The sequence below is a fragment of the Dermacentor albipictus genome, chromosome 6 (genome assembly GCF_038994185.2).
Source record: "Dermacentor albipictus isolate Rhodes 1998 colony chromosome 6, USDA_Dalb.pri_finalv2, whole genome shotgun sequence".
In the NCBI taxonomy this organism is placed as follows: Eukaryota; Metazoa; Arthropoda; class Arachnida; order Ixodida; family Ixodidae; genus Dermacentor; species Dermacentor albipictus.
In genome coordinates, this window is record NC_091826.1 from 13,481,623 (window position 1) to 13,509,215 (window position 27,593).

Here is a 27,593-nt window from a genome sequence, read left to right on the forward strand (position 1 = left end):
GGGGGAGGGGCTGCACTCCCATAGGATATGTCTTAGAGTTCCTATTTTATCTCAGAATCTGCAAAATTGCTCGTCCGGATTTCCCGTTTGCGTGGGGTATCTCCATCTGGGCGTTATGTGGATCTTGGCTTGCCGGCGGCGCCGGGTTAGTGCCTCTGCGGACGTGAGGGACCTATCCGGGAGTGGATATTTCCGGCATCCTAATCTGTAGTGCTCTATGACCTCGTGGTACGTCGTGAGCGTCTCGACCTTAAAGTTAGGTTGAGGCCGTCCTGCCCCCGGATAATAAGCGCTCAGGCGAGGGCGTTGGCGTCTTCGTTTCCTGGTATGTTGGAGTGAGCGAGGGCCCAGGTTACGGTGATTCCTCTGTCTATGTTGCCTTTCGATATTATGCTGTACGCGTAGTCTGATATTCTGCCTTTGGAGAAATTTCTTACTGCTGATTTGCTGTCGCTAACGATCACCCTCGCGTCCATACTAACGCACGCTAGGGCGATCGCCGCTTCCTCCGCTGCAGTGGCGTCTACTCCGCTTGTATATACCGCGCCCTTTTCTAACCCGGACCCGTAGACTACCACTGAGACGGAGCTTCCATGTCCCCTAAGGGCGGTGTCTGTGAAGGCAACCGTCTCGGGTGGCATTCTGCATAGCTTTGTTGCCAAGTGTTTGGCACTGTGTTGGCCTCTTTCCTGATCGTGTTGTGGGTGCTTGTGCTTAGGTATCGGTGCGACTGTGAGGGCTTTCCTAATTTTGTACTCTATATGGAATGTCTGGTATTTGGTTCCTCTGTTTCCTTGTAGTCCTACCCAGTTTAGAATCTGCTCTCCTGTCTCAGACGCAGGCGTTCGAGTTGTGCCGTTCTCGTTGCTTCCGCTAACTTCTGCAATGTGCTATGCACCCCTATTCCCTCTAGTGCCTCGGTTGAGGTCGAGATTGGTAGTCCCAGTGCACGTTTCGTGCATTTACTTATTATTACGTCTAACTTGTTTCTTTCTCCTTTTTTATGTTAAGAAATGGGGTTGAGTAGCAGATCCGACTCAAGATGAAGGCCTGGACCAGCCTTAACTGCACGCTTCAGTAATTGTTAACTGACATTAACGCACGGTAAATCTCTCTGAATTCATTAAGGTCACGAAAGCGTTTGCAGAGTGTGAACGTTATCGAAAATTCTACGGGCTGTTCACCCAAGCCCAGGGTAGAGAATCCGGGTCAACGTACCCAGAAGAATCTCTGCCTCTGGCCGAGATTCTTCTTACCACATGATGCTTACCACATGGTTTGTGTGCGCGTCTAGCTTAGCAATAGTCGTGTGGCTGTTTCCTGTTTTGCTTATGAGCATGCCCAGAATTCAGATCTCATCTACTTGCGGAATTTCTTTCCCGTCTAAGTCTATGGAGATTTTGAGAGGAGATGCATCTTCTGTCCTCGTCCGGGGCCTGATGATTAGTAGTTCCGACTTCATCGGGGAGCAGCTCAGCCCTTTACTTTTGGCAAGGAGGTCTATGATGTCGGCTGCCCGCTGGAGCCACCCTTCGATGGACGCATCGCTGCCCTTATTGAGCCAAACGTTGACGTCGTCTGCGTAGACGCTCGTCGTTAGTCCTTCGATCCTTCTTAACTTGCGCGGGAGCTCTTTCACAACTAAATTAAATAGGAAGGGGGATAGGATGGCGCCTTACGGGGGGCCCCCGTTTCCTAAATTAATCTCTCCCGAGCTGAGGCTCTGTATGTGAAAGGTAGCTGTTCTGTCTTTGAGAAAAGATTTTAGGTAGTCGAAGGTCCTCTTCCTTAAGTTAACATCTGACAGGCTGTCGAGGATGGCCGAGTGGCTGACATTATCAAACGCTTTGGTTAGGTCTATGCCCACTATTGCTATCTTATCTTTGGTCTTTCGTTTGTCTATAATATAGTGTTGGAGCCTTATCATGGTATCTTGAGCGCTAAGGTGCGGTTTGCACCCTAGTATCTCGTGGGGCCAGATGCCATTTCCTTCCGTGAATCGAGTTAGTCGCGTGTGAGTTACCTTCTCCATTAATTTGCCTAGACACGAGGTCAGTGAAATTGGCCTAAGATTTTCTATACCCGAATTTGGCCTTTCTTATGAATTAAAATGATGTTGGCGTGTTTCCAGTCTTTAAGGATTTCCCCGGATTCCCACACTTTGTTCAGATAAGCTGTAAGGTGAACTATAGAGTCGTCATCTAAGTTCCTTAGCATACCGTAGGTGATCTTGTCTGGGCCAGGGGCTGTGTTCCTTTTGAAGTCAAAGAGCGTGGCTCTGACCTCTGCTACTAGAATTGATTCGTCCAGTAGCGGATTCTTCGCTCTCTGATATTCTTTTTCCGCTGCCGGGCATGCGGGGCCTATATAGATTTCCTTAAGTTAGTCGATGAGCTGCTCATTGGTTCCATCAAATTTGTATCTTGCCTTGATTTGCTCTATGCTGGCGTGGGTTTCGATGTTGGTGGGGTCTATGAGATGGCGCAGCATCTGCTACGTGTTGGGACGGCTCATATTCTTCTCTAGCTCGTCGCATTTTCGATCCCACCTTTTCTCATCTAGTTTGAATGTAGCTCTCTATTTCTTATTGTGCTCGGCTATTTTCTTCCTTAGGTTCCGGTTCCATTTCTGGCGCTTTAGCTTGTTCTCGAGGGTTCTTTTTCGGTTCCACATATTTCTCAGCTTTCTGCCTAATCTGAATGGGAGGTCATCATCCTCTACTGTTTCGGTGGCCTTTTCCACGTGTGCGACGACGGTTGAGGTCTACTCTGTTATGTGTCCGATTTCGCCGAAGTCTGCTTTTGACCTGATATCAGTGAATTTGTCTCAGTCAGTTGCGGTGGTCTGCTTTGGCTTATGTACGGGCACCCCTAGTTTCCTATCGATTTAGATATCAATTATAAAGTGTTCGCTGCCGAGGTTTTCGCCCGTGTTCTTCCACGATGTTTTTCCCGTCCTGTGCCCTAGTGTTAGGTCCGGTGTTGTGTCACAGCAGATGCTGTTACCCGTTCTGGTTGGCTCGTGCGGATCCCTTAATAGCAAGAGTACTGTCTTCTGAATCGCTTCCCACAGCATTCTACCTTTCCTGTCGATTTTGGTGTTGCCCCATTCGTGATGCTTTCCGCTAAAGTCCCTTATTAGGAGCAGGGGGCATGATTTTGTTGCCCTCAGAGCTTTCTTAAATGTGGCCTCGAACTGTGCATTTTTGTGACGAGGGGGGCTGTATGCGTTCGAGACGAACATGCTTCCCATATTATTTTTGCCGGTGAGGATTTCTATGAGTACGGCTTCCACTTCGTCCGTACTCGCGTCGTGTTCAATTACCGCTATGTTATTCTTAACTAGGGTGGTTATTCTAGATTTCTCCCCTCTCCCGCTGTCGAATATGCGGTACCCTGAAATTTTGACTGGGGTTTTTCTGTTTCTTGTAACGCCACGGCAAGCGAATGCTCTCGTTGATTTAGAATATGCTGTTGCAGCAACGTCTTTTATCTTTTTAAAGCCCCTGCAGTTCCACTGCCAAATTATAGTTCCTGTCCTGGCCATGATGAGGGAAAGAATGGGGCTTCCGGGCTTGAGGGAGGCTCTGCATCGGGATGAGCTCGTTCTTCGCCTCCTAGCGCGTTCAGAAGTGCGTTGATATGATTTGATATAGCCTGGGCTTTCTTATCTATGATAGCGCTTATTTTGGTTAGCATGCTTTCCTCGTGTTCCTTGAGGCGTGCCTCTAGTTCGTCCTAGTTAATCTTTCTGTTCATCTTTTTCCTTCTCTGGGGTGGAGCCGTTTTGCGCCCCTCTGCCTTCTTTTTTGCGGTGCCTACCGTATCTACCACTATGCTGCCCTCGTCTTGCGTCTGGGGGCGGCTATTCTATCGACTGGGGTAAGCGGCCTTGTTGCTGCCGCTTGCGTAGCTCGTACTGTTGTGTTCGTTAGCTGCTCAACTTGCTCTTTGAGCTCGTTTATTGTTTCCGTTAGGGTTTTGATTATTTTTTTAGTTGGCTATTTTCCTCATCTCGTTTTTCCATCTCTTTCTGAACGAAAATAGACTGTACCTCTAATTCTGGTGTCTTACCTTGGGTGACCGGCCTTGATCGCGAGGCTAAACCCGCCTGTTGCTACTACAATTCACCACCACCATCACTGCCACCGCCACCGCCGGCGCCGCCGCCACCACCACGACGACCACCTTCGGTATTTCCAGATCCTTGAAGTTAACGATGACAGATTCAGATGTCCTTCCTAGTCTTCTTACAGCCGTATACATTGGGTTCCGTGGTTTGTCCAACGCATTGTGTATTTGTTCTTCCGTCAGTTCTTGGTTAATCCCGTAGATGACGCCTTTGCCACCTTTGGGCATCGCCGGGTGGGCAGTCATTTCTATATCTTCTTCTCCCACTCGGATGTTCTTGATTTTGGTGAAACCTTCTGCCCTTTTCTTGTTTGGGGATGATATTAGGATCGGTTGGTTGTTTTTGTTGAAGACAATGTCCTCTTCTGCCATGGGGGGGTAGCCCGACTGCCTCAAGGATGGCGTTTCCCGCAAGAACCCCTAGCTTCTTTATGATCCCTGGTCACCAGAGCATCGATGGAAATGAGAGAGCCCCTGAGGCGGCGCGCGCATTTCTTTGCAACCGCGTCGTCTCCCGGGATCCTTCAGGAACCCTCACAACCAGCACAAGCAGCAAGACAAGTGGAGCCTCGTATGGCCTAGACAGAGCTCTGAGAGCAGCAGCCAACTGACACAAGAGGGAACTCCGTGCGAATGTGCCCTCAGACCCTGAGCCACTTCCCATGGTTCTTCCCAGGTCGGGGCAGCTGCTGCTGCATAGGCCCCGTTCCAGCTTCGTCCTCACACCGGATGGGTTGGAGCGGTGGCGGCAGTACCGGCCATGCCGGGAAAGACACCCTCCATCTCCGTCTCCTAACTCCCTTCTATCGCAGGAACCCGGCCTTCCCACAGCCTCCGCGGACCAAGAAGCACCCCGGGCGCCACACAGGTGCCCTGACTGTGACATGGCCACGCGGCTATCCGCAGCCCATCTGTTTTGGGAGTGCCAGCGACACGCTCAGCAGCGGGACCAGCACATGAGGGCGATGCGAGTGTCGTCCTACGAGGAGTGGATTAGACCGGCAACTGGCTCGATGGATACCGACAGGGTCATTCTGAACTCGCTCCTGGCTTTCGCCAAGGACGCGCAGCTCCTAGGACGGCTCTGAATACGCCTCTCCGCTCCTTTTCCTACTCCCCATTATAGGCCTTCGAGCCACCCTTAATAAATACATCTTGTCATCATCATGCTGTCGATTCCTCCTGCTGGTCGGACGATAATCTTTTCTGTGCCCGATGGCAGGCGAACTTGAAGCTTGTCTACCGTCCTCTCTGCCATGGCGTTGTTTTTCTTCAAGTTTAAGGTTTTAGTTCCCTTCTTGCTAATACTTCTTCCACCTTCTCCTCCGGGGCGTATCGGCCGCCTATGGAGCGGCACCAGCCCTCTTGGGTTTCTTCTTTATCGGCGAAAGCGCCGATGTCCATCTTTTCTCCTGCCTGCTCTCCTGCGTGGGGAGGTCTTTTTTCTGCATGATTTCCATCCGAGGACGTTGGCTGTATGTCCCTTCCGGCAGTTGCTGCAGCTGTTGCGGCTCCGTTGCTTCGCTCTTCTGCCGGCGTCTCCGCCGACGCTACAACCACTGCCCGTGGCTGCGTGATGCTTGGGCGGGCGCAGCAGCTGCGCGGGTTGCTACGCCGTTGCGTTCCCTCGGTGCTAGGCTTAGCTGGCGGCGTGGCCGCCTCGAAAATTCAAACTCTTTCAGACATTAGAGAAGTGGTCCTACCGTGGTGATGGCGGTAGTTCCGTGATCCCCTGGCGTTCTCGGTTCTTCTCGTTCTTGAATTTTCACTGTAGGACTCAAACTTCCAAAGTAGTGTTGTCTTAGTTTAACGCCTGAATATGTTAACATGTGATACAGTTGATGGTCTTGCTTGCTTTTATATACGGTATGCTGGTTAAACTTTGTCGTGTAGTGCATTGACAGCTGAAGCTCAGTTCTATTTCATACGTCCACTATCACTGCCAAAGCAGGTGTCCGCTTCGTTATGAACCGGTCGGTCTGATAGCTTCAACTCCAGATTTCGTCCACCTGGTGAAATTAAGCGTAATTGAATGACCACAAAAAGACTACATCACATGCAATTGGCAGTAGTCATTACATTATACGGAGCGAACGCGTGCCCTACCGGTTCGCCATACACAACGCAACGAATAGTTGTACGTTAACGCTACAATAGAGAGATCTAGCTTTGTGCGATATGTTGCCATAATACATAATACGTTAAGCCCACTGCGCGTGCGCGTATCATAGCGTCAACAATAACAGCAGTTTACCTTGCTTGCTTAAACGACATGGCAGCACTCAGACCAGCCTAGACCACCCGTTTCGATCCGAGTTTGCTTTTGCTTTGCTTGGCGTCGTGATAGGAAAAAATGAACAGCAAAAGCTCCCCTAACAAATCGGTCATTGCTTAGTCGCATCTCACTGAGGACAAAGAATTAGCCATATGAATTAGCCATATGCGGGCCAACAAAGTGTCTTTATTTCCGTCTATGAGGTGGCGCCACTGCATTAGCGGTGGGGATAGGTTGTTGTTGCGAAATGCCCTATACTCTAAAAGTCTATTTCTTCTCTGAATCATCATTTTAATTCAACCCCCTAGCACCGTGCACGATCACTCTATACTTTAAAACGTATATCTGTCGGCATCACTAACGCGCTTATGCAGAGAGGCAGCGCATGTGCAGAGGGCTGAACGTATGAGTTATCACGGTAGCGTAACACGTATAACGCAAAGCTAAAATTCTCAAGTATCTGCATTTTCACGCGAAGCAAAGCGGGGCTCGCTTCTTGCGAAGCCTTCAACTACGGCGATCTTCACACCATTTATCACCACGTCAGTGCCTCTTTATACTTCGATGCGCAGGGCAAATGACAGCGACGCCGAGTTTCGTCGCTAAATCTTTTCTAGAAGCGCAAACATATTTCGGAGTTCCAATTTCTGGCCGTACCGGTTGCACTTTTTTAATTCCTTCTTTATATTATTTCATGTTCTCACCGTAGCCAGCTCTGGTTTTCTTTCCCTCGCGTCAATGTCTATTTCTTTTTCATTGACAAATTTTGTTATTCATATCTTCAGCTTCTCTCCTTCACATGTCACGCGCTGACCTTCTTTTTTCTGTTTCTGTATTTTGCTCCCCTAGCTCTCTTATCGCACATTTCCATTTTTCAGCCCTGTTGATGTTTCTTTGGATTCATTGCCAGGTTTTAGTGTGCAAGTAGGAGTTCCTTTTTTCATTCAGAAGGCTATACATGAGGCAGCTTTCGGAAGAAAAAGCTATGCTACATGCTTAGAGTCAAAAGAAGCTATGCTCTGGGAGTCTATAGCTCATAGCGACTGCGAATGTCAGAGGAAAGGCAGTTGGGTTGAACTGCCATATTTCGTTCATATGTTTTTTAATGTGAGCGCGGTTTCTGTCTAGAATACCACTATACAACGAATATTGTCGGCCACCAGAACAAACGCATGCTTTTGCTCAGGGAGACGCTCCCTTCCTTCACTCTCTCCTACACGTGTCGATATTTTTTCTCAGAATACGGTATACCGTATTCAATAAATACAGGATGGTGCCTCTGAACAAGGCATTTGCGACTGCTAAAAAATGCAGATATTGGCTGTCGCATCGGAATAGAAGAGCGTTGCATTGGCAGTAAGTTTGAGTTAACTCTTACAAAAGCGATGACACAAAGGATAATACCGGGGATTGTCGAAACGCCTTTGTTAGGATATATCGTGAAGGTAATCGGCTCGAGAAACTTCGAACACGCGTTATTGTTGGCAGCGCTCGGCAGGGTTACTAAAGTTACTTAATTTATTCAGTCCGCACTGGATTTCTTTTAAATCCTGCCATTAGTGCCTAAATGACTATAGCGTTTGGGCATAGAAAGAATAAGTAAACTCACGGGGACGTGATTTTTTCCCCTGAAAATTGTAGAAACAAGATTTTGCGCTTGCCGCTGCTTTGTTCTCACTGAACTTTGGTGAATGGATAGCATTTTATGGCACGGGTTGTTCAATGTAACGCTTGACTCTGTTGCTTACTTCGCCTGCAAAGAAAACTGCGAAGTTGCGTTTTGTAAAGAAAAAGTTGCCAAGCTAGTTGCCGCTAAGGCTGCGCTGTAGCGCAGACTTGCGTTGCCGCCTGTGGGCAGCTGCGAACAGCAGCCGCTCTGGGGTGGTTGTCGCGTGTTGCTCGCTACACTGGAACACGTGGCAACACTCCCAGAAGTGCTGCTTTCCTTAATACGGGCGGCGACACGTGTTTGTTATATCACCGCAGTGGTGACCGCTAGCTTTCCCATAGACCAATGTAACTTCGCATTTACATCCCCCAAAACCAGGCAAGCAACCGTATCAACTGTTACATTGAACAATCTCGACTATATGATGCGATATTTCTGCGAAACTTGAGGTAAACAGTGGTAAAGGCAAAATTTGTTTTCTGCAATTTCAGCGACATATGCACGTGTCCATGAAGTTGTATTGTCAATGGGAAGGGACAGAGGAAAGAGAGAAGAGGATTGGAGGTTGACCATATGCGAACGTTACCCTCTATACGAGAGGTGGGGAAAATTCTCTTAGGAAAAGCACAGTAAGGGAGATACATAAAAAAGAAGAGAGGAAGAAAAAGCCAGGGAGGGCAATCCTATTAAGGGCCTTCGCATCGGCTTTTGGACTGCAAACATTGTAGTAATGCTTGCACGGCGTTCTTCTCTGATGATGAGTCCCTTCTACGCTCTAAAATTGTGTCTTCCCGCAAAGGCAGGGCGTGCAACTGGTTGAGCAGGACGGAGAGTCTGCGCCTCTGCACATGGTACTGCGGACACTGCACATGGTATAAGAACTGGTTTCCTTTTCACCGCAGCGATCACAGGCTGCGGTATGAGTTATCCCTATGGAGAACGCGCAGGGGAAGCCATATGGCATAATACTGACGAAGGCTGTTTGCTTGCTTCAGTAATTTTCGCAACAGCCTTCCTTGTTAATATGTTATTCTCTTCACTCACTATGTGCCTTGTTTCCTCCTAGTGCCGGCCGTGCCCCTACCTGGTAGCCAGTTGCCAGCTAGCTCCCTTTGATTCTCCTTTGTGCGACCGGGTTCATGTAAATAATAATAATAATAATAATAATAATAATAATAATAATAATAATAATAATAATAATAATAATAATAATAATAATAATAATAATAATAATAATAATCGCCGTACATTCAGTCGCGCGCGTATGCAGTCTACTATTTTTATTTGCCCACATAACACTCCTTCCACGCCGCTAGTTCGTAACAAGGTGTCTCCACAAGCACTGCGCTCTGTTTCTAAACCAAGTTATGCCGCAACTGCACGCGAAGCCTGAAAGGGTCGTTAAGCCCGTGTAATGATGAAGAACTAGAAAACCAGATACTATAGAAATTGCGCCTGTCCCGGATTTCTAAAAGCAGTATAGTCAGTAAAGCGGTTGTACGAGCGAAAAAAAAAGGAGTGTTGCTTGCAATGGGCTGACAGATGATAAGTTAGTGCATCAGAGACATCCTGCGAAGAGTCGTAACGTTCGTTGCGATGGCCGGGGACATTAATTTCCTCTCGCTTTTTCGTCGATACACCGCAGCAAGCTCTGGCCCAATCATACCTTTCGTACCTCCGCAACCCCAAATGAGGTCTGTGAAAATCCGCGAGTCCGAGGGGCTTTCACGAAGCGAAAATTTGTCATCCGCTTCCCTCCAGTAACACCTGTAGCATAGACGGCCATTTAAGAAGCTTCTGCAATACAGGCCGGATGCTGACAAATACTTGTTCCGCCTTTCCACATGCGAGACCATAATTCAGTGCGAAAGTCTGTTCGCACTTCTATCCCCGTTGCCGAGTCGGGAGTAATGATTCGCATTACCTAGCCTCCCTTCACAACTAACTAGGTCGCCTTTTTTCCACAATCGTTTCAGAAAATGAAAACATCTTAAGGGAGTTACCGGGCGGCGGGATGCTGTTCGTCGCGATTAGCGACACGAATGTCAAGTTAGCGTTAAGTAGGGCTAGTTAATGAGAGACCGTAAGTGAAAAGGTCGTAAAAATTAATAAAATGGGTTATGGTCTATTACGTGCCAAAACCACGTTCTGATTAAGGGGCACTGGGGAACTCCGGTATAATTTGGACCACCTAGGGTTCTTTAGTGTGCGCCTGAATCTGAGTGCACGGGCCAGTGTGGGCGGGATTTGATCCCGCGACCTCGTGTATAGCAGCCTAAGACTATAGCCGCTAAGCAACCATGGTGGGTTCGGAAAACCCATGAGTGGCCTATTTAGCAATAATTAAGAGCGAAATTAACGTAACCCGTGTAGTTAGATTTAGGTGTACATTAAAAAAACCTCAGGTTCTCCAAATTTCCGGAGTCCCCCACTATGGCGTGCCTCATAATCAGAAAGGTGTTTTCGCACGTAAAACACCATAATTTATTTATTTATTTTGAAATCAACGTACGGCGATGCCCGAATACCAAGTGTTATGTGGATTTTCGAGCTTACGCTCCGTTAAACAAATTTCATCTAATGCTGGCGCTTGATTACGTCTCTCGCTTATGCGAAAAGTTCTCATCAAGTGACACTCTTCCTCTTCATGAGTACTGCATCCATTCGTCGCCTTCCATCTGAATGAGCATTTTCTCTCACGCTGCAATACACTGTCTTAGTGCACTATTTTTTCTTTTATTTTGGGCGTGTGTATGTTCGCTTTATCGTACTGCGTGATCATGCACAGGGCTGCTATGCTTTGGGTTATTGTTGCTTATTTGCTTTCTTGATGTGTTGGTCTTGCCTTATTTTTTTTTTCTATCACGCCGTTGCTCTTTCGCAGCAAGTTGTCACGTTGCATCAGTCGCATGTAAATGCGGGAATTTCTTGAAATACTTCTGACTCACTTTCTGGCGACTCCGTGTGCAGTACATTAAGCACCGCCGGAAAATTTGCTCAGACCAAAGCAGCACATGTCAACGTGTTATCCGTGACGACTTCTCGCGCAACGAGCCGTTTGCGACATAACCTGAAGTTTTCTCTCTCTTTTAGGCTTAATCCGAACGGCCACTATAAGGAGTGGTGACGGAAACTAAAGACCCACATTATGTTCCAGGGCTCGCCCTTTAAATGCTTTCGACATATTTGCTTTTTCAGGAATAAAAAAAATTCTGAGCTAAGAAAAAAAAACCCGTAGGTACAACCTTGAATTATAATCGCCGTAAGGGATAGCTTTGGCGTGTCCTACGCCGTGAGCTGACGCCTGTGGTTCGCCTCGGACGTGCCACCGGTGCAGGAGCGCTTTGCGGCCGGATTCGCCGAAGGGTTAGCTGAAGGAGACGCGCGCACCTCGTACATGTCCACGGTCAAGGGCTCCCTTCTCGAAGGCAAGGTTCCTCGTTTGTCGCGTTCAACCTGATTTCGTTACCCGGACAGGCCGCCTCACTTGCCCAAAATCGATAAGATCAGCGAGCGTGTCACGTCGCCGCGGACTCTGTTCATGCGGACCAGATGCCTCACGCACGTGCCAGGACAGTTTCGGATCATCGTACAGATAGTAAACGTCCCCGCCGAGGTGGGCGAAATGGTCACGTCTCGTTCTCAGAGCGTGTCGGACAAAACGTGAGCGCTTTTTATTTTGAAGAAAATGGAGGCGATGACGTCTGTGTGCGTGTAGATAGGGCCTTTCGCAAGACGGACTTTGTAGCGAGTCGGAGATAGCGGCAGTAGTGAAGACGATGAGCCGCAGTATCAACAAGGCCGGATTGAAGATGTATCGGAAGACAGTCAGATGTAAGAAAGAAGATCTGAATATCTAATGCATACTATTGTAAGAAAAAAATAAAAGTGTGTATATGGTGAAATGTGCAATATGTTAACGTATGTGTGTACGTGTGCGTTACTACATATCATAATATGCTGATGGACGCTTACCATGATGTTATTTAAGAATATATCAAGCCATCTTCAATTATGAGATTGGCATCCTCGATTTTGCGTAACTAAATGCGGCCCTAGTATATATCTTCAATAAGCCACCTAAATAACACGAACGCAATTACTCCAAGAGATTAAGATCGAATGTGAATGCGGAACTGATCATACGATCGCTCAGCTCATCTTGCGCTATTGTTCGAGAGATTGGGCTATAGCTGGCAGCACTGTCGCCGCATTAATGTGGGTGGGCAATCGGCGGCGAGCATTGAAAATGTACACGGCGCGCTGCGCTGTGAGCGATTTGGGCTGATTGTTTGGCAATGAAACGCGCTCACCGCAGTGTACTGATGATATATTGCCCTCAAACGCCACGTTTTTTGCTCGAAACTCACTGAGCATTCCTACGCTACGTGAAAAAAAGGGCAAAGCGCAGTTTTGGCTCCGGTAACATTATGGTGCTTATGGTTCGTGTTCAGCTTGCGTTCAGCCTATTCCGCTGGCGCTGCTGTTGTGGAACTGAACTTCCTGCTATTCTTGCAATGGTTATAAAAATGACTGTAATCCTGTACAGTGACGTCAAAGCAGCTAGTTAATGCGACTCCACTTCACCGCTCGTACGCAAGTTTAACTACATTTTACATGTTTTTCGATTCTCTGTCGAAGACAGGGCAGTTAATAAGTTTCGTGAAACAAGTCACGCTATATGAGTGGCGGCGCAATGGCAGGATCACCATTTTATTTCAAACACGCTTCGTTTTTTTCCCCTCGGTAACAGTAATAACGTAGAATTTTAGCACAAGGATATTTTTGCATGATTATGTGCATCAGAATGATACGAATAATTTTCAGTCATTTCAAGGGCCAACGTTATTACTGTGCCTTCTTTATTTGTGGAAATAATGGTCCCTATCTTCCGTCAAGCTTACAACACTGCGCTAAAGAGCGCATTATATTAGCCGCCAGGCAACTCAGCTTTACGGCCTCCTGTACCCAGCGACTGAAATATTACACGTGATCCTCTTTTAGTACTCTGTTTCAGCTTTTATTTTGTTGCAGACAATTGAAGTAGGATAATGCAAAAATTTGCTTACGAGGCAAAATTATTTCTGCGTAGTGAGATAGAAGGGCACCTCAGGAACCTCTAAGCATGGCCGCGTAACCACTAATCGACAGTCATGCAATTATACGCATAAGGCCAATTGTAATCTGGGACATCATATGAGCGCTTAAGATTTTCTCTCGTATACTACTGAGTGATCTTGCGCCACATGGTTCACGTTTCGGGGTGTCAGAAACAAGAACAAGCAATTCTCAACACATCGCTGCAAGGAATCGCTAAAGCACCGCGTTCAATTATCGGAGCGACCACTTCATTTATCTAAAACGACGCCAAGTGTCTTTTTTTTGTGAAGTTTCTGAGTCACAATGGCAGCATTAGCATTGAAATTTTTAATGAATGTGTCAAACGGAGGGCGCGACGATCGCACGTCACGTGTTCGACACGTGCAGCCACTGATTTTATTGCAGCGCAATGACTACAGCCCACTGCCAATCGAGTCGTCAAAAACATGCGCATTACCATTTACGACTGCGCTAATACTGCCGAGCAAGCAGAGTTTAAAGGATCTGTACGCCGTACGAGCTCATGAAAACACGTAGTGGCTAGCGGACGACGTGACGCGCCATCCACATTATCGTAGTTGAGGCAGTGTCCGCCAGGCGGCAACACTGCTCGATCTTGCGGTCAGTAACGCATGCATTTGCCACGCTGGGGGTAACTCTGCCGTCGGTGTGTTACTTATAAAAAAAAAAACAGTGGACATTAGGTGGTAAATGCGAGAGGGAAGACGTGAGCATGATATCGTGCCCCTTTGAGCTCCAGGATCCACGAATTATTCCGCGTTCACCACATTGCAAAGTGTTGGTCAGGAGAGCACTCGACATATGTCTCATATATATATATATATATATATATATATATATATATATATATATATATATATATATATATATATATATATAGTGCAACTAACGGTGGTCAGCTCCGGCCCACGGTCAGTTGCCTTCGCTCCTGAATGAACGAGGAGAGACATATGTCGAGTGCTCTCCTGACAAACACTTTGCAATTGCAAAGTGTTGGTCAGGACTGACTTTCGGCACTTCACACACACACTTTTTTCTACTCTTTGACTCTCCTAACGCTAACGCAACAGACACATGTATGGGCATTGTTGAGGAAACAGTAAGCTGTATGCGCGGGAGGGTTGTCTTACGCAATGTTTCATATGGTGAGGAAAAATTCAGAGCAATTTTCGTGTCCGCGCGGACGAATCCTTATGAGCACTTATCGTTTTTGCTGGAGTAGTCTATTTATTTTGAGAGCGGTAGGCATCTCGTTGTCCGGGGCGATTTCAACTGTTTTACGTGCATCTGATCGATACCGTTAAATAAATTCGCAGCATGAACGTGCGCAATAATTAAATGAAAGTATTGAAAAAAATCGCGTCATGACATCGTTTCTTTTTTGTCCAGAGAGCAATCTGTCGCCATTGCACTCATTTTCAAGGTTAAAATCACGGAAGACTAGACAGAGCTCATGTAGCCCTACAGTTTTCAACTATGTGTGACGATTATGGTGTCGAAAAAGTCTCATTCAGTGATAACTCACTTGTTATGTTTACCTCAGGCAGAAGGGAAATACATAAACGTATACTTAGATGAGATGTGCGAAAGTTTAATGTGAAACTATTAAGTGAAGGTGAGTTTGTCAGCAGCGTCGAAAGGGGATCCCATTGACTTAGCACTAGAACGAGTAAACACATGCCGGAAAATTCTATTAAGAATCGTTTAAACTTGTTTTTAAGGTGCGTGTTATGAAAAGGAGCTGAAGTAATCTGAATCTAGGAACTCACTAAGGAGCATAGTTTAGAGAAGTTAGTCGGGGAACGCCTTTTAGCGGATACTGATAACCTGGCATGTATGTTGATGTTATAAAAGACATGAAGACTAAAACTCGAAATCATGAATGCCGCCGAGTATAAGGTGCAGTAGTAAGGGCTCATTCTGAAAGAGTACTCGCAGATGAAAAATCGACCATCGGACATTTTTATTTATTAAATTTTCTTTCTGGTGACAGCTATAGATATATAGTGCCCCAAGCTTGCCAGAAACGGCAAGAAAATTACGAACTGTGAAGGGAAGAGAAGACCGAACAAAAGTTATCGCTTTGAAAGCTCCTTGGGATCATATGTGACTTTACCATGTACATCACGTAACTACTATCACTTTGATGCCTTTCATGTAAGGCCCAGCAACTTCCACTTCGGAACTTCTGCTATCGAATTTTCCATAATGGATGCACTGTAATGAAAATATCGTTTTTTTTCTGAATTAAAGACGGGCTACTGAAGCACACTATGTTTACGAGTGTTACATCACTCGAGCTCATTGTTGTGACCCTGTAGGGCAAATCAGTTCAGCGGAATCGCGCAAGGTGGATGCCATTTCATGAAAGGGAACAATTTCCATTCACCCGACCGCATATAACATGAAGCTAGAATGGAAACCCATGCGGATTTCTCAGAAAGAAAGGAATTGGCACCGGGTTTGATTCCCGCGACCAGGACGAATTTTTCTTCGATGGCGAACCTTCTTTCTGAAAAACAGTATGGGTTTCCTTTTTAGCTTCGTGCTACAGTAGTGTGGAGGACAATTTCTCCCTTTCTTTGCTATAAAGCCGTCCAAAAATCTTCGTCCTTGCCACAGCATGCCAAAGTGTTCGTCTTGATTTCGTGCTCCATCCTTCTGGTTTGGTGACCTACAACAAAAATTCGTGTGCCGTGCAGTTTCCGAAAAAAAACTTGCCTGCATTGGATTTTGTTCACGTTCCTCGGGAAGGATGCAAATTTAACTGGTGGAACCATCTCTGCTACATGTTCACATCGCAGCGTTACTGTTGAGGATACATTAAAAATTGCTTTCCTTTTCGTCAGAAGGTGTTGATAAGGTTAATTTGTTTCGTAGTGAATTCTCATTTACGCACACTTTTGTTAATTTCCAATGAAAGGTATGCAAGTCAAACTGAACGCAAATTTAGAATAAAGTACGGGAAAAGGTCTTCGCGATTATCGCTATCGTACCTTCCTCCTAACCAACCAAAATGTTTCCATTGTGAAACATAGTTCCAGCGCACAATTGAACAAGGACGAGGAGAAAAAGACAACACAAACGCCGGCGTTCGTGTTGTCTTTCTCTCCTCGTCGTTGTTCAATTGTGCGCTGGAACTATGTTTCACAATGCTAATCATAACCAACTAGTCCAGCTGTCCATACTTAGCAAAATGCTTCCATTTACTTGGTTTTGGTGAGAAGCCGATATCACAGTTACTTTTTCCTCATTAATAATATACTTAGCCAATGTTACCTGCTTGCACTGAGCATTTACATCTCACCTTTGAAGCTATCACAGCCATATCACAGACTCGACGTGAAAGGCCAGTCCTTACCTGCCATAGCATAGGCCTTGTCAAAGGTGCATTATTCATGTACCGATCTCGAACAGTGTTATTTCCATTCCGTCCAAAAAAGAAAGAGGCCACTCGCGAGAACCTCCTCGCTTGGTGGCTTGGTGTGGCGTTTCCATATTCAGTTCGTGATACAGCTTTGTTAGGAGCCCCTGGTGGATGAAAGATCTGGCAACGAAACTTATGCATGCGCCTGTGTGCGCACCTTTCTTCCGTAATGTTCAACGGCTGCTCATTGCGGTGCGAGGTAGAGCCATGCATTACCGTGGCAAACTGCTGCGTTCAAGTAGGTCACACAGTATTCCCTGCGAGGAGACCCGATTGCGAACGGCTGCAGTTGGATACATTATGCTACCCTTGATAAAGTGTGCGTTGCCTTAACAGTCACCTAATGTACATGCAATGCATCTGGTGTGGCTAGTCTTAGTTCATCTGAGCGCCCATAATTAGATTTAACCGTGGGAATAAATGTTTCCGGTAGCCTAGGTACTGCGTAGCTCGTCTCGCACGGATCTGTTGAAAGGCGGAGTTGAGTGATGTTGCACATGGTAGGCAGCTGTATTTGATTGGTGACTTATGACTGGCGTCTCGGTATATTGGCTGTACAATGTTTTATTCAGCATACCTTGTTGAACAGCCGGTCTTTGCTGGCAGGATGGCTGTCAATGTAATAACATATGCTTATTTTGATGCGGCATTGTGCGCTTAGGCTTGAATATATTGACGCTCACTGGAAGATGGCATGTTTCATACATGTTTTGTACATCGCAATGGTACTAGTTCGCGTTGGCATGAGAGAAAGACGCGTGTGGTGATGTCTTACGGTTAGGGCATCAGGCGACTGTGTTCGGCATCGAAGGTTCAATCCAACAATCAAAGTCTTGAATTTTCTTTTTATGAAACGAGGCGAGACGGGAACTTACCTACGAACAGGAAAAAAAAAAGGGGGCAGCGAACATTTCGGCAAGTGCACTTGTCGAAACGTTGGTTCCCGCTTTTACCATGTTCTCGTTTTGCTCATCTACATTCAGGAAAGTGACTAGGAAGAGCCAAAGAATGCTCCCCATTAAAAGTGCCCCCAATTTAAATGATGTCTAGCGAGTGCGATGTTTACCTATTGAACCTCATCTGTTTCTTCTCTGCAGAACCTTCATCAATGGACACTTGTCGGGAGCAGCTGGCAGGGCTAGATTCAACGCTGTCTCCAAGCGACTTGCTTGGAAATTGCACCGGTTCACCCGGGCTTCTCAACGACAGCTGCTGTCTTTTAGCAGCGGAGGAATCAGGGGATGGCTGGATATTCGATCGCCTCGATGTCAAGGTCATCCTTGTCATCGCTTACAGTACGGTCTTCTGTTGCTGCTTCTTCGGTGAGCGGCTACCTTGTTGAACTTCGTCACCTCGAAGACGTTCCCCATGTTTTGTGACAAAGGCTGTTTGATTGGTTTGCTGACAATTTTGACAGCAGTGGTGGTTATCGTGCTACAGGGGTTATTTTGCCAGGAAATCTAGCAGGATATACAATTTTTGGATGCTGGTTAAAGGGCTGGCAAAACGAAATTGGTATCACCACGTGTTAATAATTTGGCGGACTGCAGTGCTACTCTCAGTTGGAATGTTATTGATTCTAACAGATAATACAAAATATATAAAGGCTCAGCACACGCCTATCTTTAGTTCTTGCGTCTTTGCCTCTTGATGCTAAAGCTGTTCCAAAACGACTAATCCAGCCGAACTAACACCATGCTGAAATAGTGTTAGAAACAATGATAAAAAACGAATGCCATTCAATAATCTCAAAGTTTGCCTGAAATGGCAAGAATTCAGTGAGGGGACTGAATTTTATAGTTTGGTGCTTTTCAACTGCATTCTATGTTAAGGCGATGTTTACAATTAGTAAAATAATTGCAACAAGAGTGCCTTGACTCTCACCAATAGTACAGTGGTATGGTGTGATATTTGTGGTTCCTCTTTTTCTCTGTTAGGCAAGGACCAAATGTGTAGTGCCAAAAATGACAAAAACTAACAATCGCTACTTTGCATTTTCAATGCCAAAAGGACGTTCACAGACTCAATATAAAAATATGCACTGTAAATTTTGTGTGTGATTATTACTATGCAAGTCGTCACTGTTGGATGTAGTTTGCAAGAAGGGAGCACTGCTAGTTCACATATTAGTGGAATTTTGCTTATGTCACCAGCCATGTGCCTCATAAATGTCTGAAACAAAAAACAAAAAAAAGAAACACACAAAAATTGCAGTGCACCTACTCGTGACAGGCCAATGTTCACGGGTACAGCTAGTGCTGCAGTGGGGTCCCGCCCTATTTTTCATGTTACTGGCTGCGATTACCAAAAATTTAGCTCAAGACTAACGAAGAAACAAGCTTCCCAATATTCTGTAGCGTCCGTCTACTCTCCTGTGCACTTTGACTCATGTGATGATTTCAAATTGCCTCCCTTTGAAAGCGAGGTGGCCACAAATAGTCACCTGGCTTGCTTCAGCTGCATAGGCCTTGCAATCTAGCATTTCTTAGTGCCAAATTTATATTTTTTCTCCTTCTTAAAACTTCCATCTCTGTACTTTAAAGTTACATGTTCGTTTAATGATCCATTCTCCGGATCTTGCCCGCTTGTTTGCCAAATACTCGAAACATCCCTTATGCATCTCAACCTCTGGGAAAGAAAGGCTCCAATCAGCTTTGTACCGCTGTGCTTCATGAAGGGAGGCGCTCCCTGATGTTTTGCTGGGTGAATATATCGGAATTTCACTATAATGGGGCGAGTCGTCTCCAGGACATCCGATGAGAGCGCTATTTTTCGACTAAAGCGTTTACTACACTGCCACGTCACACTCCGTGACGATTCCTGAGCAAAATTTTTCTGCATGCACTACGTGTATACTCGAATGCATTGTAAAGAGGGCGGGTTTCTCAAGTTACTCCCCGTAGAGGAGAACACCGAGAAGTTTTTCCTGAAGCCGCAATATCTTCTTCGCTGGGCGGTGCTGCTGTACCCTACCGGGGAATTTGGGTCATTAATAAGGAGACCAGTAATAATGTTGTATCAATTCAACTGCAAGTAATACCCATGATCATGCGATAAATACCTGAATGTATACATAAACGAAGCAAGACCTACTCAAGCATCCACTAAGGTAATCTAAAAATCAAGGGGAAGCACAATGCAGCAATAGTAAAGCAGAGCACATTGGGGCTAGAATAAATGTGAAGTGGTGCGAGGAATTTCGAATGGAGAAATGTTGTCAGTGGTAACGCTCGCGTATGCTATTCTCTGCTTAAGATAAGACGTCTTGTCTGAGTTGTAGGTTAAACAAAGGTCGGTGGGCCGACTGGTATTGCGGGCCCACAGTAAAACTACAAAATAGGCTTGGAATGGCGACATGGGCTGGGTTTCTTTTAATGTCCGAGAAGCGCGGAGAGAAATTAATTTTGAAGGAAAATTTGGGAACATGGATGAAAAAAAGAGGGAGGCTAAAACTGCACAAATATCTGTATCTGAAAAGCGTGGAGAGGGAATGGAGGAAGAAGGCAGGAATATTTAAAACCAAGTACAGAATAAATGAAAGTGCAAATAGGCAACCAGGAGTCATCAATAGGAAAGTGAGAGAAACAGACTAAGCGAATTGGACACAAAGAATGAAAGCGAAGAAGAGCATGAACATTTACAGGAATGGAAAGTAAGAAATTAGAAGGGAAAGTGTGTACGATAACACAAAGGGCAGTGCGTTGCTAATCGATGTTCGGGCTGGTTGCCTAAGGAGAAAGACATACCGGGGGAAATATTTGCAACAGGATCAAGCGTGTGTCTGCTGCAGCGAAAATTCGGAGACGACTGAGCACATCCTAATGGAATGCGGAGGTATTCACTCAGCGAGAGCAGTAGGAACGTCCACCTTCTAGGAGCGCTGGCATTCATACCATATGGTAGCGTTAACCTGTCAGCAGGCGAGATAAACAAGAAGCGTTTAGAATATTGGTCGAAAACAAGCAGAAAATAGATTGATAGCACCAGATCGGTTACAGGCGTAGGTAAATGTACAAGGTAAATATAGAAGCTTTAAGGAAGAGAGAAAATAATAAGGAGATGTAGGTGAAACGCTAAACTAACAGGCATGTGGAGATTACCTGATTAGCTCAAGTAGGCTAGGATAATATTTGTCACCGCCCCGCTCCAAAGGGGATGCGAAGAAATCAGAATTATTATAATCATCATCTTTGTCATCATCATCATTGACATCAGTGGTTTAAGGGGATCCTTTGTGAATGTGGAGGTTAACATAACGGTGACAGTTGTCCGCAGCATATTTCTACACTCGTACGAAGGGCGTTAGTGTTCGCTCAAATGAGCCAGCGTGTCGTGTGAGAAGAGCGAATATGAACGAAACAAGGGCATTACGAAAACTTGCGTAAGCAGGTTTACCATGGTACTTGAAATAATTTCACTTCGCACCTAGAAATGTGTCTTCACTGAACAATACCAATTTGAAACAGGGCTAGGTTTCTTCTTGATAGAAATTTCGAGTTCAAACCAGGTGTCTGCTGATGTTGCGCGTGCTCGTGTGTACTTTGGCCTTTCACCCAAAACTGAAGGCGCCACATGTGAAGTATTTAGCCAGGCGAATGTTTCCGGCTTCCTTTAAAACAAAATCTGTTTGTCTTGCGTGTTCTTTTTGCAGGCAACCTGCTGGTCATCGGAGTCGTGATCATGAACCGGCGTATGCGGACAACCACCAACTTCTTTCTGACCAATCTGGCGGTGGCCGACCTGTGCGTGGCCATGTTCTGCGTGTACCAGAACCTGTTCTTCTACCTGACCCCACAGTGGGTATTTGGAGACTTCCTGTGCCGCATGTACTTCTTTGTGCATGGGCTCAGCTACACGGCATCGATTCTTATACTCACCGTAATCTGCGCGGAGAGGTACCTGGCCATTGTGCATCCAATGTTGAACAAGCAGGTAAGTGCGATACCTATTTTTATGATCCCGGGTTCACAATTCGCAGTTGCAAAGCTCGGCTTGCTCCCAAGAAAGGAAAACTTCATGTTGTATCAGAGCTGCATTATAGCAGACGGGTATATGACAATATTTACATGTTTCTGTTATCTTTCTCTTGTTATTCCGTTATCTTTCAATTTGTTTGCTTTTGAACCCCAGTTCAACGTATCCAGCTACCGCGCCATCAACTGTATTAGCTACCTCCTATTTCCCTGTAAATTTTGTTCCTGTCCATATCTAAAGGTAACTGTAGCAGAGGTGATTGAAACCTGGACTACGCTTGCGATTGGTGACATTACAAAAGCTATGTGAGAGATGAACAGAATGGCGTGCGAGTCTTACGGACAATTCTCGGAACGCATAATTTTGACTAGCCGAGCGAAGTCTATTCAGAGCACGCCTTGGTTTTCTGGACTTGCAATAAGAAAATCAGGGTTGGGGGCAGCGAGTGCATTGTGGTCATATTTAAAGCTTTCTGTATAATTTTTGTGGAAAAGGAGTGCATTTGTAATGACAGCGTTATGTTCGATATTAAATAAAAGTTATTTTCCAGTGCACAAAGAGATCTAGTCACATATCTCTTTTTCTCTAATGGCTTATATGCTTTAAAACAACAGCTTGCTTGTTTTACTCGACCGCAGGTGGTGACGATGACGCGGCTTCGCGTGACCATTGTCACGGTCTGGTTCGTGAGTGCTGCTTACTGCAGCCCTCGAATCGTGATGTACGGCACCGTGGAAGCAGTAGTGGACGACAAGCGAGAAGCCCTCTGTGTGCTCCAGAGGGCGCTGTACGACTCGAAGACGTACGACCTGGCAAATTTCGTCGTCTGCTTCCTCGTGCCTTTGATAATCATTAGCGTCCTGTACGCCATCATTTGCTACCAGCTATGGCACAGTCAAGCCATCGTGTCGCAACCACAAAACCACATCGCCGCCCAGATGAACCACCAGGTTGTACTAAACTCCACACTGAGTCATCAAAAGTCACACCCACAGCAACGGATAGTGGGAACACCGCCAACACGTCGGCGGTCTTGCTCGGAGGAAGATTCCGAGTCACCACCTCCGGTTGACTCGAAACTAGAGTACGCTCAAACTTTTGTAACGGCCTCCAGCAATACCAATGAGCCTTGTTCAACGACGACAATTGCGTTGACCATGCCCTATTCAAATCCCACACAGAGGATCGCCGGTGGCCAACAGCTGAACAGAGTGACATCTGGCTGCAGCCGCTGCGGAAACATGGAAGCTCCAACGACGCCGAAGGCTCCCGTCAAGACGTTTTATTACGCCAACAGCGCCGCAGCGTCGGCGCTGAGGCCGCGGCGCAAAGTAGTCCGCCTTCTGGTGGCCGTTGTCTTCAGCTTCGCCTTGTGCAACTTGCCTTTTCACGCACGCAAACTCTGGCAACATTGGTCCCCTGAATACAACGGATCCAGTCCAGGAGCCGCCATCTTGACCGTGGTGACGAACCTTGTGTTATATATGAACTCGGGACTCAACCCATTTCTCTACGCTTTGTTTTCTAAGAACTTCCGGCAGTGCATGGCCGACGTGTTATTCTGCCGGAACCAAAGGTTCCGGTCGAAGAACCGATCCTCGTTCCAAGCCATGTCCAAGTCTCTCAACTCGAATGTGAGCCTTGGAACGCCTCAGACTGCTCGCCTGGTTCGTGCGCATCGCAAAGAAATGGAGCAGCAACACCTGTGACTGCCGCAACAACCTCCTCATGTCAATGTTGCGAATATTATTTTCTCACTATAAATATTGTTCAATGCGCTGTATGAAACTGGCTAACCGTGCGGCGATTTACTTAGTCTTTTGAAAGGTCGCCAAACAGTTCGCACTTTGGCGGCCTTGCAAACGAAGAAATAAATCGCCGCACGAATCGCTTTTGAAATATTACCTTTTTGTGCCGTGATCGTGAATGCCGAGTAGGTCACTACAGGGTATGCACTGAACGCAGAAATCACGTTGATTCTGTGCTTTTCACGAGGCTGCAAATTCGGCATCACATTGTACTAAAATGTAGGTCCTAAGCCTTGATGTTTTTCAGCAGTGGTTCAGTAATGTAAAGAAACATCGGAGAAAGCAGGCGTTTTTCTGCCTATATCATTGTGGGCCATTTATTGACAGGCAAACTGACATTGTGGCAGTAAAACATCGGTTTTAACGAGTTGGCTTATGGCTATTCAAAAGGTGCAGCGAGATTGGAACGGAGGCAAAGAAACACAAACGACAACACAAGCGTTGACTAATAACTGATTTTATTTGCATCGAAACCGGTATATTTATGCGCAAAAAGGCTTACCGTGTAGCATCGCAATTAGCACAGATATGGTCACACATGATAAACCGAAAACAAGATTCCGCAAACGTTTAAAAACACTTTACTAAATTCATAGACACAGTAAGAACAAGATATGGTAATCGAACATATTCTGCTATCACCACGTATCTCTATTCTTCGTCCTAAGGCGAAGTCACTATGCATAAGAAAATATGATAATGTAAACAAGGAGCATGTGCACAGAACAAGGTATCCACGCACTTGGTTTGAGCAGGCTTTTGTAACGAAAAAAAAACATTTCAAAGGGGGTGAAACTTTTTAGACCTAAACAAATCCTTCAAACAAAACCTTGTTATGCATAGTGACTTCGCCTTAGGCCGAAACATTGCGATACGTGGCAATAGTAGACTGTGTTCGATGACCATATGTTGTTCTTACTGTTTTTATAAACTTAGTAACCTGTTGGTAAACGTTTGCGGTATCTTGTTTTTGTTTGATCATGTGTGACCATATCTGTTCCAATTGCGATGCTACACGGTAAGCTTTTTTGCGCATAGACAGGTCGGTTTCGGTGCAAATAAAACCAGTTCTAAGTCAGCGCTTGTGTCGTGGTTTGTGCTTCTTTGTCTCCATCCCAGTCGCTCTGCGCCTTTTGAATGACCTTGTGGACCTAGTTGAAATTTTGCGTAAAACAGAGTAGTGGCGAGTGCCTCTCAGTGAGGTGCAGACGTCTCAGGGGAGTAATATGTCGTCTTCTTCGATTATAATGGTGAGACGCCGCTGGCCACGTCTTTCTCGCGTGCGATCGTTCAGTGTTACCGAGTTCTGTGGTCACTCAGCTGTGTCGCCATAAATGTTCTTAAGAAGCAAGAAACGTCCAATTCCTACTTTGATGTGGGTGCACAGCTTTGAAAAAGCTTTCTCTGACTCGTGTTGCTACAATTTTTTTTTTGTAGAATATGGACACTTCTCAGGGATTTTTTCACATCTTGAGAATGTGTACCAATATTTCAAATAATAAAATAAAAAGAACTCCTGCTGGAGATTCTCATTGGCCGCTCTGTCCTGGAAATGGCACCGGAACTTATATACGCGGACAGTGAAGTTTAATTGAATATGAATACTACTGTGCGTTGTCCGTTGCTACCGAACGTTGCTAACTCATTGTATTGAAGGCTAGGTGCTCGTGATGTGCAGCCTGCCATTGCTTTCAGCGGTCTGTGCTGATTTTTCAGTGAATGATTACACATATAAAGAAAGTATTATGTAAATGTATTGAAGTGCTCGAATCTGCTCTTCACTGACACGCAAATTTCGAAACGCTCCTACTGCATATACATGGCCAGGTTGCGGAATGGCGGCCTGGTCAACGCTTGCCACCGCATTAGCAATTGGCATCACTGTCTCATCTTGCTCCAGCCACTTCACATTTCCGACATCCCTCGTATAGTGGCAATGTTGCTTGCAAGTTTTGAATGATCCGAAGTAACGATCATCGAATTGACTTGTTCATCGATTGTGGCCTTATGTCTAAAAATTTTGATAGCGAAGCGGTGCCAGAATACACACAACTTCTGTAGCTTGCCTAAGTAAATGAGAACTGTAGGTGGCGCCTTCCTACCCAATCTATTTACTCTGCATCAGTGTTATCGCTGCATTGATTATTCCAATCGCACAACTTTGTAAGTGCCATACTGCTTTTCTAATTGGCTTATGCAGTCATTAGCGTACATCACTCGCAAGTTTCACATTAATTGCGCGCAGTGTTCGCTCTGCGCTTTCAAAGCGGTGACATATATATAAGCGAATATAGCGTAGTGATTTTTGCGCACATTTCAGCGGTGTTGGTTTATGACGCCTTTTTTTCTGATGGTAAGATTATCTTCATAGCAAGCGACTAATGATATGTGTGTATACGGTGCCACTTGCAGATCAATTTTCGAACCATGTAAACGTGCAACGCTTTCAAAGTGTTAAAAAATTGTCACAAATAGCGACAACAACAGTTCCTGTTTCCGCATGATAACGCAGCGTGCTACTGCGAAGGCGGTCAGATAAGAGATTCGTGTTTCACTCTGACATTCAGTAGTCCGGATTCTGCAGTGTCTCTTCAAGGCCCCCAGTGCTCACACTGGTCGATACATGTAGCGCAAAGAGTGCGCTATATCACTATCTACAGAAATATGTGTTTTTTATTGATGTACCGTGGTATTTGCTGCTTGGCAATGGCTAATAGCAACATAGCCTCTTCAAGGGTTTCACAGTTTGTCCGCGTGTGTCGTGCTGTGCATGATGGTGGATCTCTGCGAGGTTATTAAACGATGACCTACCTGTCTTCACATAACGTGGTACCCTAGTGTACTGTTTTCATTTTATGTCTATTACTATGGGTGTTCTGGCCTTTGATAGGTCAAGCTGCAGGTTGAAACTCTCTATAGTGTCCGGTTTTTGGGGCCAAATGTCGGATTCCTAAAATCTGTAAATGAAGGTACCTCAGTGAACTGGAAAGGTGGCCTTCATGTCACATAGGTTTAGTTGCAACTATGGTACCAAGAAACCACGCTGCTTGAAGAATTGCGTTGAACAATGCCTTTTGTGTGCCTCAGCTAGGAAGTGAAGACAAAAGTCCTGATAAATATTTTTTTTACTACTGATTGCATAGCTTTGGAACTACGAAATATATATTGAGAATTTTTCTCCAAAGCAGGGAAGCTCTTATAGTTAGTTCATGCTTGAATGTGTAAAGAGCAGGGCGCAAAGATCAGGACAGCTCTTATAGTAACTGCTGAGGACGCGCGTTTTGTGAAATTCTTCTACGCACATTTTGAACTATATCCATGCACTTTGCGGCTTCAGCAGCTCTATAGGCGAATGTGTGTTTCGGAGGGTTCGGCACGGTCACCCCCACGTTCACAATACTCTTAAAGTCAGTGACAGTTAAATATGTTGGCTTATCTGCCAGGAATACAAGCCAGTGTAGACTAGCACTAGGTAACTGTACGATATTAACAAACGGAAGGGCGATCACGTTGGAGTTCGGGAATGACGCATGTCGCAGATGACGAAGCGCACTTCCAGTATATCCATACCAACCATGATACCTCAATGGCCACGTTTCTCTGATGCTGCACACGATCGCAGGTTCGGTCTGGCCATGGCGGCCTCATGTTGTTGGGGCACGGGATAAGAAAGCGCTCCTGTCCGGAACTTTGGATGCACGCAAAGACACCAGTTGTTAAAATTGTTCTGGAGTCCTCTTTTATGCATGGCCTTATAGGATCTCATTTCGGCAAGCGAAACTTAAGTGATCATCGCTCATAGGTGTGCTGAATAAATCGCTAAAAGAGATGCGTTTCTAGAAAAAGGCTTTGCTCCCAAAAATATATAAGCGTACATTGCGTTGTAGGGAGCTCTCAAAACAATGTTGTCATGCCCTCACCTAAAATTATTGTTTTTGCCTCTGCAAGCTCTCTCTCCTACCAAGCGATCGTTCTAGGGGAAGCATTAAGTGGAAGCACAAACATTCTGCTCTTGGCTTCTCGTAGTGTCGAAGGCATGTGCCCAAAACAACGCGCACTTTGTATTCACCGCCGTGCGTACACAGGCAATAAGTCCGTCGCTGAGCCGCTAGCCCGTGGAGTCCTTATCACCGGCTTCCATGTGGTTTTTCCGGAAGGACCAAGTGAACGAAAACAATTTGTCACCACA

At 45.8% G+C, this 27,593-nt stretch overlaps 1 protein-coding gene across 3 annotated transcripts in view; it reads left to right on the forward strand.

Annotated features, from left to right (window-relative positions):
* The window catches only part of LOC135914255 (trissin receptor-like), a 144,020-nt gene extending 117,784 nt beyond the window's left edge, over positions 1–26,236 (forward strand). For all 3 annotated transcript variants that reach the window (XM_065447034.2, XM_065447033.2, XM_065447035.2), the window contains 3 exons: positions 17,720–17,944; positions 21,274–21,554; positions 22,235–26,236. In XM_065447034.2, coding sequence (XP_065303106.2) covers positions 17,731–17,944; positions 21,274–21,554; positions 22,235–23,305 — 1,566 coding nt within the window. In that variant the 5' untranslated portion in view covers positions 17,720–17,730 and the 3' untranslated portion in view covers positions 23,306–26,236. The remainder of the gene's footprint in view (positions 1–17,719; positions 17,945–21,273; positions 21,555–22,234) is intronic.
* The last annotated feature ends 1,357 nt before the right edge of the window (positions 26,237–27,593 follow it).